Below are 17032 nucleotides of genomic sequence, written 5' to 3'. Positions count from 1 at the left end.
TAAAGAGTGAACCTTTTAAGTACACCGATTCAAATTTCCATTTTGAAGAAAGTAAAGCTCAACAAACTGAACAATGACAAAGAAATCACTGGGTAATAAATGCCTAAAACAACAAATCAAATAAACAGATATGTCTCTTTTATATCCAGTTTTATCAGCTTGCTTAGAGCAGGCATGGAGCTTTTTAAATTACTTTTTTTTACTGTAAACAGCTATGTAGACCTCTTTCATCTCAAAGGAGCAAATTTTATTCACCCGTAAATAAGGCGTCACTAACAGAAATAATCAAGAAGAGCCATAAGGCCACACTCTTGTTGAGGACAAGGTTCAATAAAGTCATGTTTTTTAAACAAGCAAGCTTTAACATTTTTTTAAAGGAAAGTAAAACCACATCTTTTTATGCATGTTGGAAAAAAACCTACAGTACTTGGAAGGCATGAGATTTTTACATCTGTACATGTTCCATTGTGTCCTCCCCCCAAAGTCTACACTTGAATATATGCTTTCTCAGTTGTGCCTACAATAATAAGAGGCCTTCCATTCTAAATTATTCTGTGACTCATGATTTAACATTCTGCAACTGATCCAAGGTTTGGGTTTTTTTGATAGTTTGTTCATTTGGGGTTGGTTCATGTTGGTTTTTTATTTTTTTTTACTGATATCAACAAACTTTCAGGGTTCACCTTTAAAGCTTCAGAGTCCTGTGATTCAAAGCTGGATAACAACATCTACATTAACTTTTTTTTTTTCATACTGCAGAAGTACCTCCAAATGCTTATATTGACATTTCTAATTCACTGATTCTTACTAGGCATTCCATTTTCTTTCATTTTTGCCATGAATTTTTAAACAAGAAAAGATGATCCAAGTGAACAATGTGTGTGCAATTCAATGGAAGTTTGCAATTAGATGTGCCAGACACCTCTGAAAGTCTTAACTGTCCCTGTGCAAGGAAAAGAAGGAATAGATCTGCAATTTAAAAAGCACACAAAATTAAACAACGTTAATTTATCTTACACAAAGAAAATCTTATGTAAACATCCATCACAAACTACCAAATACAGATTAAAAACATTCGAATGCTTCCAGGTAGACCACACACACACATACTGATTTCTGGCAGTCAACTAAAACAGAAAATACTATATTATAGTGATAAGAAGGAAGGATTTGGGCCATGTTTGAACTCCTTTCTTCTATGATAAAAAAAAAAAAACAACAAAAACAAATGAACAAAAAAACTTCCAGCCTTCCAATTAAAAAAAGAAAAAAAGAAAACTCACAGTAACAGTGCCATGGCACTATGATGCTTAACTAAAAACTAGCTGAGGGAATTGTGAACATAACCAGAGCCAACATAATGAATAGGGACTTTCTAAGTTTGTTTGTTACATTTAAATTGTAGCTTACCATTCAGTGACCATAACAAATAAATTACAGTTTTCTCCTGTACAAGAGTTTTGAATAGCCGTAGCTGTCTGATAGACTTGAAAAAGAAAACACTTGATTTCCTCTTTAATACACACTCAATTATAACATTCCAAGTCAGGGCAAAACACCTCAATCACTATGTACTCTCCACAGGAACAGTTACAGTCATCTTTCAATTTAGCCAGAGACATAAAAAGCACAATATAGCTATGAGATACATACAAATTCTACAAGACCTTTGGTATGAAAACTAGGCATGCATTTCCAGTGGATGTGTCACATAAGGGGCACTAGATCGTAGGAAATAATCCCTACGTGTATAAGTAAAAGCTACAGAGCATGAAATGCAAGCACTTTCATCCGCATTGCATACAAGTATAACATGGGATTAGTGACACAAAAAGTTCAATACATACTGTTTACTAGTAACACTGTCCACCAAGAAGCCCCTAAATAGCTTCCCAAGAAACATCAGCTATCTACATGAGAAGTACCTGATTCCTCTCTGCCAAACAAGGCTTTACAGAGGTGGCAGTGGCGTTGCTAGAGAGCTCCTAGCCACAGCCAGTTCTTTTAACTAGTCAAAAACAGTAATGCATCCAGGGCAGCCAGTATGCATAACTAAACCCAAGTTCATCACTCAAAATTACTAATCACGTTTTTTTATTTTGCATCACCAGTCACCACTGCAAATGTCAGCGCAATAAAGAAAGCCCACAAATTTCAAAAGCTGAAAAAACAGCTGGTTCTTAAAATACATGGAAATTAATAGTAGTGTACATCGGTCAATTTCTATATTAAACTAATTCTGTTTACAACTATAAAAATAGTTAACCCACATGTTCTGTACCTCCTTAAGAACTGCATTTAAAAATGTTTGCATCATTTAAGCAAAACCTATCTCAAATTGGTGGGCTGACCATGGCTGGATGCCAGGTGCTCACCAAGCTGCTCAACCACTCTCCCTCCTCAGCAGGACAGGGGAGAGAAAATAGGACAAAAAGCTCATGGGCTGTGGTAATGACAGGGAGAGATCACTCAGCAGGTAAAACAGTCTAGACTTGGGGAAACTGATATAACTTATTATCAATCTAATCAGAGTAGGATAATGAGAAGTAAATTCGAATCTTAAAAACACCTCCCCCAAAACCCCTCCTTTCTTTCCGGGCTTAACTTCACTCTTGAATTCTCAACCTCCTACTCCCAGTGGAGCAGTGGGATGCAGAATGGGGGTTGTGGTCAACTCGTCACATGTTGTCTCTGCTGCTTCTTCCTCCTCAGGGGAGGACTCTTCACACTCTTCTCTGCCCAGTGTGGGTCCCTTTCATTGGGTGCAGTTCTTCAGGGACAGGCTGCTCCAGCGTGAATCCCCCTGGGGTCACAAGTCCTGCCAGCAAATGCACCCCAGTGTGGGCTCCTCTCTTCAAGAGGCCACAGGTCTTGCCAGGAGCCTGCTCCAGCATGGGCTGCCCACAGGGTCACAACCTCCTTTGGGCATCCCCCTGCTCCAGTGTGGGGTCCTCCATGAGCTGCAGGTAATATCTGCTCCTCTATGGACCTCCATGGGCCGCAGGTAGGTATCTGCTGCACTGAGAACCTCCATGTCCTGCCAGAGGCACAGCCTGCCTCATCATGGACTGTACCACAGGCTACAGGAGAATCTCTGCTCTGGCACCTGGAGTACCTCCTGCCCCTCCTTCTGCAGACCTTGGTGTCTGCAGAACTGTTGCTCTCACATACTCTCACATCTCTCTCTAGCTGCAATTTCTCCTGTGCAGTTAACTTTTCCCCTTTCTTAAATATGTTATCACAGAGGTGCTACCACTGTTGCTGATAGGCTCAGCCTTGGACAGCGGCAGGTCTGTCTTGGAGCCAGCTGGAACTGTCTTTTTTGGACATGTGGGAAGCTTCTACCAGTTTCTTCTGTAACCACACCTCCTATCAAAACCCTGCTATGCAAACCCAATACACCCTCTGAGACCAGCATTGTATCTCTTCAATTTTGCAAACCCCAGCACCTTCAAAACCTGACCATTATCCTAGACACCGTCCCCACAAAGGAGCATAATATAGTTTCTTCTATGACATTTTACTCCCCAAAGATCAGTTTGATTACATAAATTATTTTTCCTTTACAGCCTATTTTGATGCTTATAGCAGTAAAAGACTAGGCAAGTCATGATGCAAACCTGTTGACACCAAATGGTTACTCTTCATTTACAAATACTTGAGAAGAAATAAAAGTTGAAAAAATAATTAAAAACATTACTAGGGAAACTGATCACAAATTAAGAAGCGGGAAGCTACTTACCACAAGCAGTTCCAAAATGCATTAACAATTACCGCTAAATGCTACTTTTCTCAATAACTCTCTTGGCTGCATTAATATTTAATAATGCCTCAGTAGCCTTCCATTATAGTGTTTTAAAGATCTCATTTTGCTACACTAAGTATAGACTATTTAGTTGGATTTCAATTTTCTAAATAAATAGAAATGCCAAAGAGTTTAAGTCGAGATTTGTTTTTAGACCACAAACAACAACTTCCTATCTCCCAGAAAATCTTCAGTATTTCTTAACAGAATTTTTAATCAAAATTGACATTGGCTGCACTGTCAGCTGCAGCCTGTGCCATGCCCTGCTTGTACTATGAAGTATGTGGTCTACTCAACAGCTCACACTCTACAAAATGTATACATACGTTAATTTTTAAACCCAAGATTTTTCAAAAGATTAACGAGCAAAACATTCATAGAGAGTTCAGATGTACTGCAAAGGCAAAAAGCCCAACCCTCATCCTCAAAAATGTCCCATACCCTCAGATGCCCTAATACCTGTAAGGGGCCAGGGAAAACACCACTTTAAGAGATGGTAGAATAAAAAGACATAAGAGGATCACATACATAGCTCAGAAAACTGAATCCCTATGTTAGCAGGCTGGCATGAGTTTTAGTTCATGTTGCTTAAACACCTTCCTTTCTGAGGAAGCCATAATCTCTACTGTAACTCCACAAAGATCATATGAGAAGGGAATTTTAAAATAATAATTTAAACAAGGTGCTACTAAGATTTCTCTGACCTCCAGAATGGATTCAGATTGCATCAACGCTTCAAGCTTCTTATGGCTTTTTCTGCACATCTGGATAATATAATCTTTTGGTACAAGGCATATTTAGGATTGATCTCAGCCAGAACAAAAAAAAATACATTATATGCACTGGTCTCTTTTCAGGGGGAAGTAAATTTTGGGTAAAACAGAGCTCGACTGACTTAAAGTAAGCTGAAAAGCAAATACAAAAATCAAAGCCACTGCAGAAGACCTCATTTACAAGTACTGCAGCTATTCTAACTTCAGAGAATAGGCTAGAACCACAAACCAAAGCTGGGACAAACCACACAAGAGCTTAAATCTGAAGTATTAAAAAAAAAAAAGGGGGAGGGGAGGATGGAGGGGACACTTTCTATGTAAATCTGAAACCTCTTAACTGCTTTAAATTTAGTTTTAAAGAAGGATTTTTTACTTAAAAAATTAAACACTTAAAGCATTTTGAAGCCCACATGTGGGCTTAGACTCTGGTATTAACAGATGGTGGTAATTCCCTCAGACACCTCAAAAATTAATAAAACATCATATAAACAGTCATTTCAAGGTCTCTGTAAATCCAGGCAGAAACTGCACCACTGAGAGAAAAGAACCTGATGTACTCAGTATTTTCCACTCATACTGCTAAAGTTTTTTTTAAATGTAAAGCTGTCAGTGGTATCATTCCTTAATAGTTAAATTTCACCACAAGTAATTTTATTTTTTTAAGTGCTTATACTATCAAGAACAGACTCCGCTACAGAAGTATCAGCTTTAACAAGTCCAAAAGGTACTCACTCATATGGCCTAGCATCTTTCAGCTGATACTTCTGCATTCCCCTTTCCCATCCTCATTTTGATTGTTGCCTATAGTTACACAAAATGTTCTTAAGACACATTTTACAATTATTTGCTTTCAGAAACCCAACAGCTTGAGCTGGTTTGGGGAAGGGGTTGGGGGAGTTAGGTTTTTTTGGTTTTTTTTTTTTTTTTTAGTTTTTCCCTTGTTATAAAACTGTTTATAATAGTAATAAGAGAAATTATCATGACTGTGAGAACTGGGAATTACCTGCTTCTGGATTTTAGGAAATACCTGTAACTGTCAACCTCTTCACTGAGGAACAATCCATTTTAAAGACTGTATTAATTCCAATGGAGGACTACTTTTAAAATGTCAAATACTGCACTATATTAACTGTTAAAGACTAACTCCCGCTTAGTGACTAAGCCGACACATTGTTCCAGTCACATTTATTACTGTATAAGTTACCTTGAATTCATTATTTTCTTTGCATGAAACATGAACTTGTTACAGAATCATCTTTGCTCAGTATACTACAGTTTAAGTTACAAAGTTAAAAGCACATAAAGTTCTATAGAACATTTAATCTGCAAATATAAGACAACATATAAAGTCATGAATCTATTCTTTATAACAAACTCAATGCAGAACAACAGCTTTGGCTCTACACTGAATATTATGTGGCTTGGGGTTTTTTCTCCTTCTGATATAAAGCATCTGTAACTTTGAAGAGTACGTTAACAGCTCTTCTAGCTCAAATTCAATTCATGTTAATTTGTTGAAGAACTTAGTATTTAATATAAATTAACAGACACAAAGTTTCATTTATTCAACTTCATACTTTTTCAGCTAAATATCAAATGTAGCTACATTTACTATTTCTGAAGTCCAAGAAATAAAGCTTACTTACAACCATAACTGTGATCTGCAGAACTGATACACACTCTTCAGGTTTGTGCCTTTCATCCAAGGCTATCTACTAACAAGCAGGAACAACAGATGAAAAGCAAACACTCACTACTGTGGCTCACAGAGGTCTGTTTTCTTTCTTAGCTGCATGTGGTGCAAATTGTCCTTTGCTGGGTTAAGGCATAGTAATATTGACTGAATTATTTATGGTAGATATTGCAACTCATACTGTGAGATGAGGAAAAGGGCTGCTATAATTAAAAGGCTTCTCAGACTCCACCTCCAACTTTTTTGAAAGGAAGCACTATTATCTGCACAAGGAGAGTAAAGATCTAAATGTGTGAATGATTAAGGTATTGAGATATCTGATATATAACGACAGGCTGAAGAGAGCTGGGATTGTTTAGCTCTAATAAGAGGTTTGAAGAGATCTCATAAATGTGTATGTATATTTGCAGGGGGTAGGGTGGGCAGGAAGCAGAGACAAGGGAGCCAGACTTTTCTTAGTGGCACCCAGCAACAGAATGTGTAGCAACAGGCCCAAGAAACTCCACTTATACCTGACTAAAAATTTGATATGGGAGTCTCCACCCTTTGAAATATGCAAAACCCAGGCAAAAAAGACCCTGAGTAACTTGCTCTAGTTGACCTACTTTGAGTATGGATTTTTTACTAGAGACTTCCAGAGGCCCCTTCCATCCTCAACTGTTCTTCGACAGTTGTTTGTAAACTAGTAGAATTACAGACATTTCAAAGTGTTCTGACTATGAATTTTCAGGAGGATATTGTAGTGCTAGTGCCAAAGAGAAGAATGGAGACGCGTGATCATTAACATGTTTTTGACTGGGGGGAGTGAGAATAAATAAAAAATATGTATTGCCAAGCCCAGGACATTATGCTGAAGTTTCTTTCTGAATTCACATAATGCACTTTTAAGATAGCGAAGGATGCAATGGTGCAATGGAGAACATAACATTTACATGGAACTGGAAAGAATGCATGAGAAAATCTTTTAACTCACCTAAAAGCTGCATTAAAAAAAAATATATACAAAACCCAGAGTTCTTCAGGTCATTTGGAGGTATAAATGAAAAGACAGAAGGAAAAGCAAAGAAGATCTTTGGATCTCCAGAAATTAAAATGTGCAGAAAAGGCCCACAAATCTTAAGGGGAAAAAAAGAATTAAAACAATGAAGTAGCTCCCACCTCCTGAGCATCTTGTTTAGAAGACCTTATTCAGTCCAATGCAATACAAATGTTCCAGTAAGTTTCACCCATTCAAGTCGGTCACAGATCTGACTCAAAAACACCACATATCTTTCCATTTACCAAAACAGATAATGTATTTCACTGGAGTAATGGAAGGAAATAGACACCAATTTTGACAGCTTTATGTCAGTGAACTTCTTGCTTATTGAGGAACGTCATGAAGCAAACCATACTACTGGACATGTAAACACTAAATTTACAGAGATGGCTTTTTTTGGAGCTCTCAATCTCAAAGAAAACAGAAAGTCACCAGCCATGAAAGAGTAACATATCACTTCATAAGGTTCTTATCTCTTCCCTCCTTCCATAGCTTAGCATAGCCACAATGCAGCTTTCAGGGGCCCCTTGATAAGTTTCATTTAAGATAAACATTACAATTTGAAGAGGGATGAAGCTCTTTCTTCCAACAAAATCAGCTATTTCTTCTCATTTGAGGCAACAGCCCTTGTCCTGTTCTCTCAAAATTTCAGCTCCTGCAATTAAACATCTCCTGCTAATGCCTTTCTGCAAAGATGCCAAATCCCCAAGTCCATTCTCCAGACCACTGGGAAGCTCATTCTCCCTGCACAACATCCCCAGATATACTAGTTCAGACTTACATCATGCGGATGCTACGCAACTAGAGGTGACAAAACTCTGTAGCTGTTCTCATGTGCATGTACTATTGGAAGGGGCAGACAGCTTTACCATTCTGCTAGCTATAAAACAAATTCAATTTAAGCAAGAATGCTTCCCTGAATTTAGAGTAATCTTTTTTTTTCTACTTTTCTTTTTAACTGAAGATTCTTCAACACAGGAAGTTCTGTAGCTCAATTAAATCAATAAATATTTTTTTAATATAGTGAGCTATACAAACTGTTGCTGTAGAGCAAGAGCAAACTGATCAGCCAGGCATGAGCAAGCCAAGACAGGGCTTCACTTCAGTTCATTCATTACTAGCTTGAATGTGTATTTTATGGTTACTAGTCTATTTTAATGAAAGCTCTTTTCTGTAATTCTGTAGTAGGAAAGAGTCTTTGTTTCAACAGGTTTGTACAATCTCCTTTGTGACTCATAGGGCACATTATTTCCAAGTTCATATCTGTATTTATAAACACTTAAAATATTTTCTTTTCACAAAACAAAAGAGCAAAACCTGAAAACAAACACCCTGTTTAATGGGTTTTAAAGCAGGCAAGCAGAAGTCACTAAATGTTAGAAAATTTTACGTAATTGGGTATTTGACACAAAATATGAAGACTTTAAAGCAAAAAAAAAAAAGTAAGATCATGTAAAACTGATTACAATGCCATATTGCTTGTATTGGAGTTGGTTTAGAAGGCTCTACTAAGAGAATTATTATTTCTAGTCTTCTATCTACACTTTCTCAGTACTACAAAAGCATCAGGTTCCAAAAACCATGATACGAATAACAATTTCACTTGTATCTTGCCCTATCTTACTTTCAGCTAACCCCAAACCCTAATACCTATTCTGAATAGTTAAAGGCTTCCAACTGTAAACAAAAGGGCAGTGAAAGAAACATAATTGTCCAAATATGGAAGACAAGCATTTGTAAGCTGTTGAATAGCATAATCAGTACTCACTCACATTCACGTCGGCTTTCAGTGAATTGTTACGCTGCCACAATTTCACTGATGCAACCCAATTTTAAATTAAAGAAGGGCAGTCACATTATAGGGTTGCACTGACATAACTGAATCAACGTTACTGGTATAAATTTCAGTAACACTGGAGCTACTTAAGACTTATTTACTGAACATTATTAGTTTCCATGTACTTCAAAAATAAAACAAACTCCAAACCACAAAAATTACCAGAATGAAGATTTTAGCTGAGAGTCAGTAGTTGATGTGCTGCTCTACTTGAAGTCACAGATAATCTTTCTCTTAGAGATGAATGTCACTAACAATCTTCCTAAATTGGAAGTTATGAAACTCTAGTTCAAATAGCTGCAATCCATCATAACCTTATAGTTGAAACAGGTATTTCTATCAATAAGGAAGCAATATGTGATCCTCTACAAATAATCCTTTTTTAAATTGTTCATTATCTTTATGCTGAGTATCACATACTGAATACTGTATCATTCATAGCACATCCAAGCCAAACTATTGCAAGACAGTGGGAGGTAGATCATCAGATTGAAAACTGATGTTTCAAAAGATCTGCTGCCTCTGATTATAAAAGCAAGTTCTAAATTTGGTTTAGACTGAAAGAAAGCTTGAGGGTTCTGTCTACGTAAGAATTAATAGAACTCCACAGTCAGCTATTGCCAAAGAATATGAGTGGTAATTAAGGATCAAATTCCACCATAAGGATCACATTCCACCATAAGGATCACATTCCACCATAAGGATCACATTCCACCATAAATAAAATAGAAATAAACAGAACTCCATCACACACGACTACACTGGTCCTTTGGCCACCAGGCACATACAAGACATCAACTAATGACGCAGCCACAATGATACTCTTCTGTGCAAAGTACTACAAAATGCTGTAGTAATGGGAGAGCAATACAAGTCGATTTGAAATGACAGATTTATCAAGACAGGTTAAGATGCAAAACCAAAAAAGTGTAGTACCAAGTAATAAACAGGTAAGATAACGAGACTGATTTAAAATAACTTGGAGAGCTTATTAAATTAGCACAACTGTGTTAATACTGTGCACAGTATTTATCAGGGTAGAGAAGTCTCAGGTTTGGTACTAACCCAATCACAGATTTCATTCCACTTTGACTCAATTCAATATAGCATTAATGGAGAACAAATGGTTCAGTAGAAACTGAAATATGATTATGCAGGCTTTAGGGTGTCGGTTTTTGTGTTGGGGGGGGAGTTGTGTATCTGGTATGGGTTTTTTTAAGGGTGTAATATAGACAGTGATTCATACATTTGAAAAGTGTAAGTGGAGACACTGAAAAGCATTAACATAAAAGACAGGAGATGCACCGCATCCTCCCAGACATAAACCTTGTGAATGTAATGAGCCATTTCCTTGACTTATAATCTTTGAGTACCCATCCAAGAGCTAAGGGGGGGTAGGGAGGGAAAGAATAGAGTGAGGGAAAATACGGAGGAGAAAAAAAGATTAGTAAATAACTGAGTACACAGGTGAATGCTTAGTTTTGTAAACACCCAGTTTAAATGGGGCATCAGGTCACAATTTTGTAAAAATAGCATCTTGACAGTGAAAGGTGCTAACCCTTTGCTTGATGCAAAGGGATAAAACAGGTGGGAGTAGGAGGAAAGGCCAAAGATCAGAGGTGTTTTATTAATACCACTCTCAGAATTTTAATACTTCAGCGTGACAAAAATAACAACAAAGACTCTAGTTATTAATTTCCCTTATGATCTGTAAGCTGCATCCTCCAAAGACAAGATGTAAAACTAAGGAATACTCAGTGATATGCTCACCATGATAGATTTTTAAATGTTAACACCTATAGAAATGTATCAATCCATCTTACCAAAACCACAGCAGACTCCAAGCCCCCTGCTGAGATACCACTAGTGCTTCATGACTGATGCAAGGATTGAAAAATTTCCCACCCATAAATACTGCTATCAAGGGTTAGATTAAAAAAGCCAAAAGAAATCAGCTATGCTAAAAGAAATTAAGTGAACATTCACTCACTCAAAGATTTTCCAAAACAAAACCTAAGCTGTCAATGGAAGCACCAGATAATGACAAAAGCTACAAAACTCTTAAGTAGCTGCCCATGGATTTCTATTACAAGCTCTCACATTGGGTACAACTCGTTTCATATGGCTCTGATAGTTTCTACAGTAACATCCAGACACAGCTCAGTATGGAGATGACAGAAGAATGATAAAAACCAGTAGGACAGACAGTAACTTGGACAACGACTGCCACCTCCAGTTAAGTATTACCTAAAACAAAATTCACACACACAAAAAAAAACAAAACAACAAAAAACAAACAAACAAAAAACAACCCACACTTCAAAATTCCTCCCTCTATCAGCAGAGAAATATACCATAAAAATTAGAACACATACTCCAAGAAAATGGAAGGATTAACAAGCCTGCAAAGCTAGTTCCACAAGAAATACAGAAGTCATATGATGGAGGCTACAATTCATGTGGTCCACGCTTTCTCAGAATACAACTGCATCCAATGAACGAAAGTGATTCTTCTTCCCTGCAGAAGAGCAGAACTGTGCCCCAGGATGTTACAGCAACCAAAACTGTAAATAGATTCAAAGAACTCAAATATCAAAAGCCAACTTTGCCTTAAGACAACCCTCAACCAATCTCTGAAGAAAAGTACCACCAAAAGAAATAATCTTTATTACATATGCCTCTCTTTACATTTTCCTTATGCCCACTACTACAGAAGCCTGTAGGGCAGAAGGATCTCTCACCTAATCCAACCCATTTGCTCTAAAGTGGCAGATGCCACTCTCCTTCAAGTATACAAGGTGAAAGAGCACTAAAAAAATGGCTTACCTCTTGTGATGGGTGACTAACACTGAAGTAGGATGGAACAACCAAGAAAACAAGAAGAGCTAGGCAGAAGCGTAGGCTGAAGTCAACAAGAACAGCAACAGACTTTTTGAACTATGCCTGGTGTTTGACCTACTTCCTATAAGCACTCTCTAGCCTGACAAAACATATATAAAAGCCTTCCAGACTGCACAAGGAAAACCCTGGTCAGCTACACCTCTATCAGACTGAAATCTGTTCAAAGCTGCATCACATTATCTGTTCAAGATGCGTAGGCAAAACAAGCAGCATGTGTTAGTACCACTCAGAGTTTTTAAGTATCAGTCACTGCCTGTTCACCTTTCTTATGTTGCACTGCTGTAGAATCAGCACAAAAAAACCTCAAAATCAAAAATTCTAGGAAATTCAAACTGAAACAGAGAAAGCTCTCTAAAAGCTAAGAAACAATGCAATTCACGTAGTCATGCTTGATGAAAGCTGTCCAGACAAGAGACAGTTCAGAAATATACACTGAAGGAAAAAATCCCAAACCATTAAATACCAAAAAATCAGAGAATTAAGGAGGCAAGTAACTAAAACTAATGAAAGGAAAGGCCATTTGAGATATATTATACAAAAACGAATTAAAGCCATGTGTGGAAATTTTGCAGTAGGAAATAAGTGATACAAAAATACACTTCAAGTAGAATACAGGTGGACAGACTGACCCACTTTCACCGTAGTATCATATTGTCTGGAACACGTGCTGCAGAACTCTATTTTAAACATCAGTCTAATACATAAGTACAAGAGGGTATAAAGAAGGAACTATGGAGAATAACCACCAGCAAGCACATCTATCGCAACAATAACAACATCCTTGACAGTACCCTAAGAAAACTAATAGAGCTGTTCAAAGGGAAAAGGCTTCCTCATTAATAGAAGCACAGAACTGATGTCAAAACATCCCCAAAGCAAAATCACTAAAGCAATTAGAAGATTATGCTTCTTGTGAGGAAGGCCTTTTCTAGTTTGGTGCTTTGCAGTACACAAGGGTCAGTGAACACACATCTCAGGGACAGCATGCTAAACCTGAGAATTCATATTAACCCCATGGACCAAAATCAAAACAAGCACCACCACAGAAGAATGTATGTTGTACAATAAGGAGTCCCCTTTTACTTCCAGAAATGTAAAAAGAACACAATACACTAAAAATAATTTTAGAAAATGCTTCAGCTCATAGACTCTTAACACCTTCTGACTATGAACAGTATTAACACTAGCAGATTTTTTTTAATGATAATGGTAAGTAGTTCATAGATAGGGATTGACATATAAAGGGATTAAACCTCTCTCAATTATGTCTACCACTGGAATATTAAATGAAAAATAACACAAGCAATACTAGTAACTCTACCAAGTGATACTCCATTAAATAAATTCACCAATGTAACAGCTCTTTGAACACATGGTAAATCTTGATGAAAAGTGTTACTAAAGAAAAGCATCAAGAGAAACAACTTATCTCATAGACAGCATGGGCATGACCAAGAACAAAATACTCTCTGAGCTGAAAGTCAACTGTTAAAATTTGTCAAAGCAGAAAATCCAAGAAAGTATTAGACATGGAAAAAGATTTTCAGCACTGGATAAAGCACACTTCATCACCTCACAGATACAATAAATCACTGTGTCTGTCAGTATCAGTAGGTACTACATGAAGTAAGTTTCAATTGCAGTAATAGAGACTACAGTGTGGGGTCACCAAAAAGAAAGTATTCAAAGGTAAAAACTGTCCAAGAGAAACCCTAAGAGAAAAACTTCACAGGAAATAAAAGTGACTATCCCCATGACAAGGACAAGCCAAACCAAAGTTTTGTCTTGAACGTTTGCTGTTTTCACACCAATGCACGAAGAATGAATAGACTTGTTTAAGCTTTATATAGAAGACAGCAGTAATCCAAGATAAGTAAATTAAAAAAAGAAAAAACATCTCAATTGTTAGCTTCTGATTCTCTCCAATAATAAAAGTCTCAGCTACGCAGAATTCCTATACTAAAAAGCTATCCGCAAATGACTTACAGATACTCAATGTATAGGTTATATTTCTCCTAGGGACTTAACATATCAACTGCCATATCAAATTGAGATCAGCTCTTTAAGCACTCTGCACTCATTATCAGACTTGCATCAGAAGTCATTCAGAAATAGTAAAGGCTGATGGGATTAAAAAAAAACAAAACACCAAAAGAACCCCCAAGTGAAGTTCTCTCCACCCCCACTGAGACCCCAAAGAATGCTTCTAAAATACAAAACTGCATTTTATTTAAAGTTGCTATTAAAATTTTTAATAGAGAATCAGTAATGTTTTGTAGTTTAGGGATATGTCATCAGCTTTACTTTGCATCAACCATATTCACTATGCTTGTTTTCCATTGAAGTAAATTACATTTCAAATATACAAGCATAAGTTTGAGACATTCAGAGACCTGAGAAGAAAAAGATCAACAGACACAATATAACCTCTCTCTGCTGTGGGAATACTGACTATTGTGTATTAGAGTCCATCTGTTAAGTAATGACTGATCCAGAATGCATCGCTACTGCAGCAGACTCCCAAGCAGTTTCACATTCATACATGTCTCTCGACACTGAGAGCACTGTTAAACACTCTTGCATTTATTTTTAAATATAAGCATAGTTTTCAGCAATAGAAGCTAATTAGTAGATAGATTTGATACAGAAGCACTGTGACAAGCACTGTATGTCCTCCACACAAATACAAAAACACATTGTAACCTTACTCCCAAAGACAAGTCAATGTTAGTTCAGTTCTGATGCATTAGCAGCCAGAATTAAAATAAGCTTAAATATCAGTAAGAATGAAAGAAGAAAGAAAACTGGAAAAGGATTAAACATCTTTGTATCTGTCATGACCTACACAAAGCCAGTTAATAAAATAACTGCGTGTCATTCCCCTATGTTGAGTGCTACTTTAAAAGGAATGGGTAATAATCCAATAAAGTTATGATGACTTATATACCGCACTTGTACAAAAATAATAAAATATTTATAAATCATGTTTCAATTAGGTGTCAAACAGCTTGTAGAGAGGAGTGGGAAATATACCAAATTACTGTTTTGACATGTTCATAAAACTACAGGGCTTTAATCCTGTGTATTCAGATAAATTATAAATATTAAAGTGATCTGACCAAATCACGTCTTTCCCTGCATGCTGCAGCTTTTCCATTCAGTCTGTGCTAGGTCAAATGCAAATAACTGTCAAACAGAAGAATACACCTTTTTAAAGTGTTTGAAACAAAATATATTCTTTATGTGACTTTGCACAGAAGCATTAAACTCGTCTGAAACAAAGGCAGTTTCAATTAATTGCCACTCAGTTTTGAGCAGTCATTTTTCTATCCTATTTCGTATGCAAAAATTGAGGATACTTCATTGACTGAACTGCTTCAAAAGCTTTGCTGCAGCAAATCTTGCATTCAGGAACAGCACCAAATTGCACATAATTGAAAGTGATTCATTTTTAGATCCACTCCTTTGGCTTCTGTAGGTTCCTCAGGCTTTGGTGTAGGTAGCGCAAAAACATTAAGTCATACAGTCCTGCAGTAACTCTTTCACTCCGTGAAGTGAGCAGATGACTAAGGAGCTACATTTTAGCATCTTCTTGATCAAAGCTATTTACCAGCATACAACAGTACTTTGCAATGCACAGACCTTAAAAAAAAATTAACACCAGCACCTATTTTGCAGACACAAACATGTTTTGGAAACCATGCAAGATCATTAAGACATAAGCAACCCAACTCAATACTGCAATACAACTAACTCTTTATTACAGATATTAAAGCATATTAAATCCTTGCAAAAATCTCCCTCCTCCCCCTTCATCTACATAAAATACTGAACTAGGTCTGAGCTAACAGCATTGAACCCTTCACATTTCAGCCACTAAGAAAAGATACCAATTCGAGCTGCCTTTTTTTAAAAAAAAAATGTTTTTCGATAAAAAACAGATACTTCATTCACACCACTCTCCTTCCAGTGAGGAAGCCACCACGTTATAGGGCAGCATCCAGCACCCGAAACTGTGAATTATTTAATCTCCTTATTTTATTTACATTGGGAATTGCACACTCCACTTCTGCAGGAGGCGGCCGAGAGAAGGCACTAGGATGGGGAAGAGTGGCCTGCCTATACTAGGTAGGGTCCTGCATGGAGTTAGGGAGCGCTGAGGGGGCTTCTGTCACACGCACGACGAGGAGAAGCGCAGGTCGCAGTATTAACGAGGGGAGAGAGGCACAAGAGGAGTTTGGGAAGGGAGGACGGTTGCAAAAGGGCCGTACGTGTAGGAAGGATGCAGGGGCTGGGAAAATGAAGGTCCCTTTCGGGCTGCCCAGGGGCGGGGGAAAGCAGCCCCGGGAGGAGGTGAGCTGCGCGGGCCGGTGGCCGGGGCCCTCTGCCCGCCGGGGCGTCACCGGGGCAGGGTGCCCGGCAGCTTACCAGGTTCAGCACCGTCTCCACGATGTCCCGGTTGCTGACCTCCCCGACCTGGATGAGTCCGATGAGAACGGCGAATTTCATCCGGATATTGCGGATCGGCACTGACGGGTTAATCATCCCCGCGGGGAGCACTACGGACCCGGAGCCCGACGCTCTCAGCTCCCCCATCACCGCAACGCTGCTACCGCCGCCTCCGCCTCCTCCACCGCCGGCCCCGACGGAGATGAGTCCCGCGGGCTGCGGGTCGGGCCCCGACATCAGCTTCTCGCTCGCCATTTACTTCCCGCCGTTACCGGCACCTGCCGCCGCTCCCGCCTCCCCGCCCGGCCGGGCCGAGCCACGCATCCACCGCAGTCGCACCCGGCGGGGCCACAGGGAGCCGGCCCAAAGCTCAGGCACCGTCCCAAGAGCCGCTCCCCCGCACCGTTATAATGAGGGATTATTATGGGCGCTGATGCCCCGTTATCCGAAGGCTGCCCGGCCGGAGCCGCCTCCCCGCTGTGGGCAGGAAGAACGGGCGCGGCCGACCGCGGCGTGGCGTGACCCGGCTTAGACG

At 38.6% G+C, this 17032-nt stretch overlaps 1 protein-coding gene across 6 annotated transcripts in view; it reads right to left on the bottom strand.

Moving 5' to 3' along the window:
* NBEA (neurobeachin) overlaps positions 1–16752 on the bottom strand; it is a 509113-nt gene extending 492361 nt beyond the window's left edge. For 4 of the 6 annotated variants that reach the window (XM_034074343.1, XM_034074342.1, XM_034074344.1 and 1 more), the window contains exon 1: positions 16477–16752. In XM_034074343.1, coding sequence (XP_033930234.1) covers positions 16477–16752 — 276 coding nt within the window. The remainder of the gene's footprint in view (positions 1–16476) is intronic. The other 2 variants (XM_034074345.1, XM_034074346.1) reach the window with 2 other exon arrangements.
* Positions 16753–17032: the final 280 nt, after the last annotated feature.

The sequence above is a fragment of the Melopsittacus undulatus genome, chromosome 2, assembly GCF_012275295.1.
Source record: "Melopsittacus undulatus isolate bMelUnd1 chromosome 2, bMelUnd1.mat.Z, whole genome shotgun sequence".
Taxonomy (NCBI): Eukaryota; Metazoa; Chordata; class Aves; order Psittaciformes; family Psittaculidae; genus Melopsittacus; species Melopsittacus undulatus.
The sequence above is the reverse complement of the archived record's forward strand: the minus strand, read 5'-3'. Positions and strand labels throughout refer to the sequence as shown.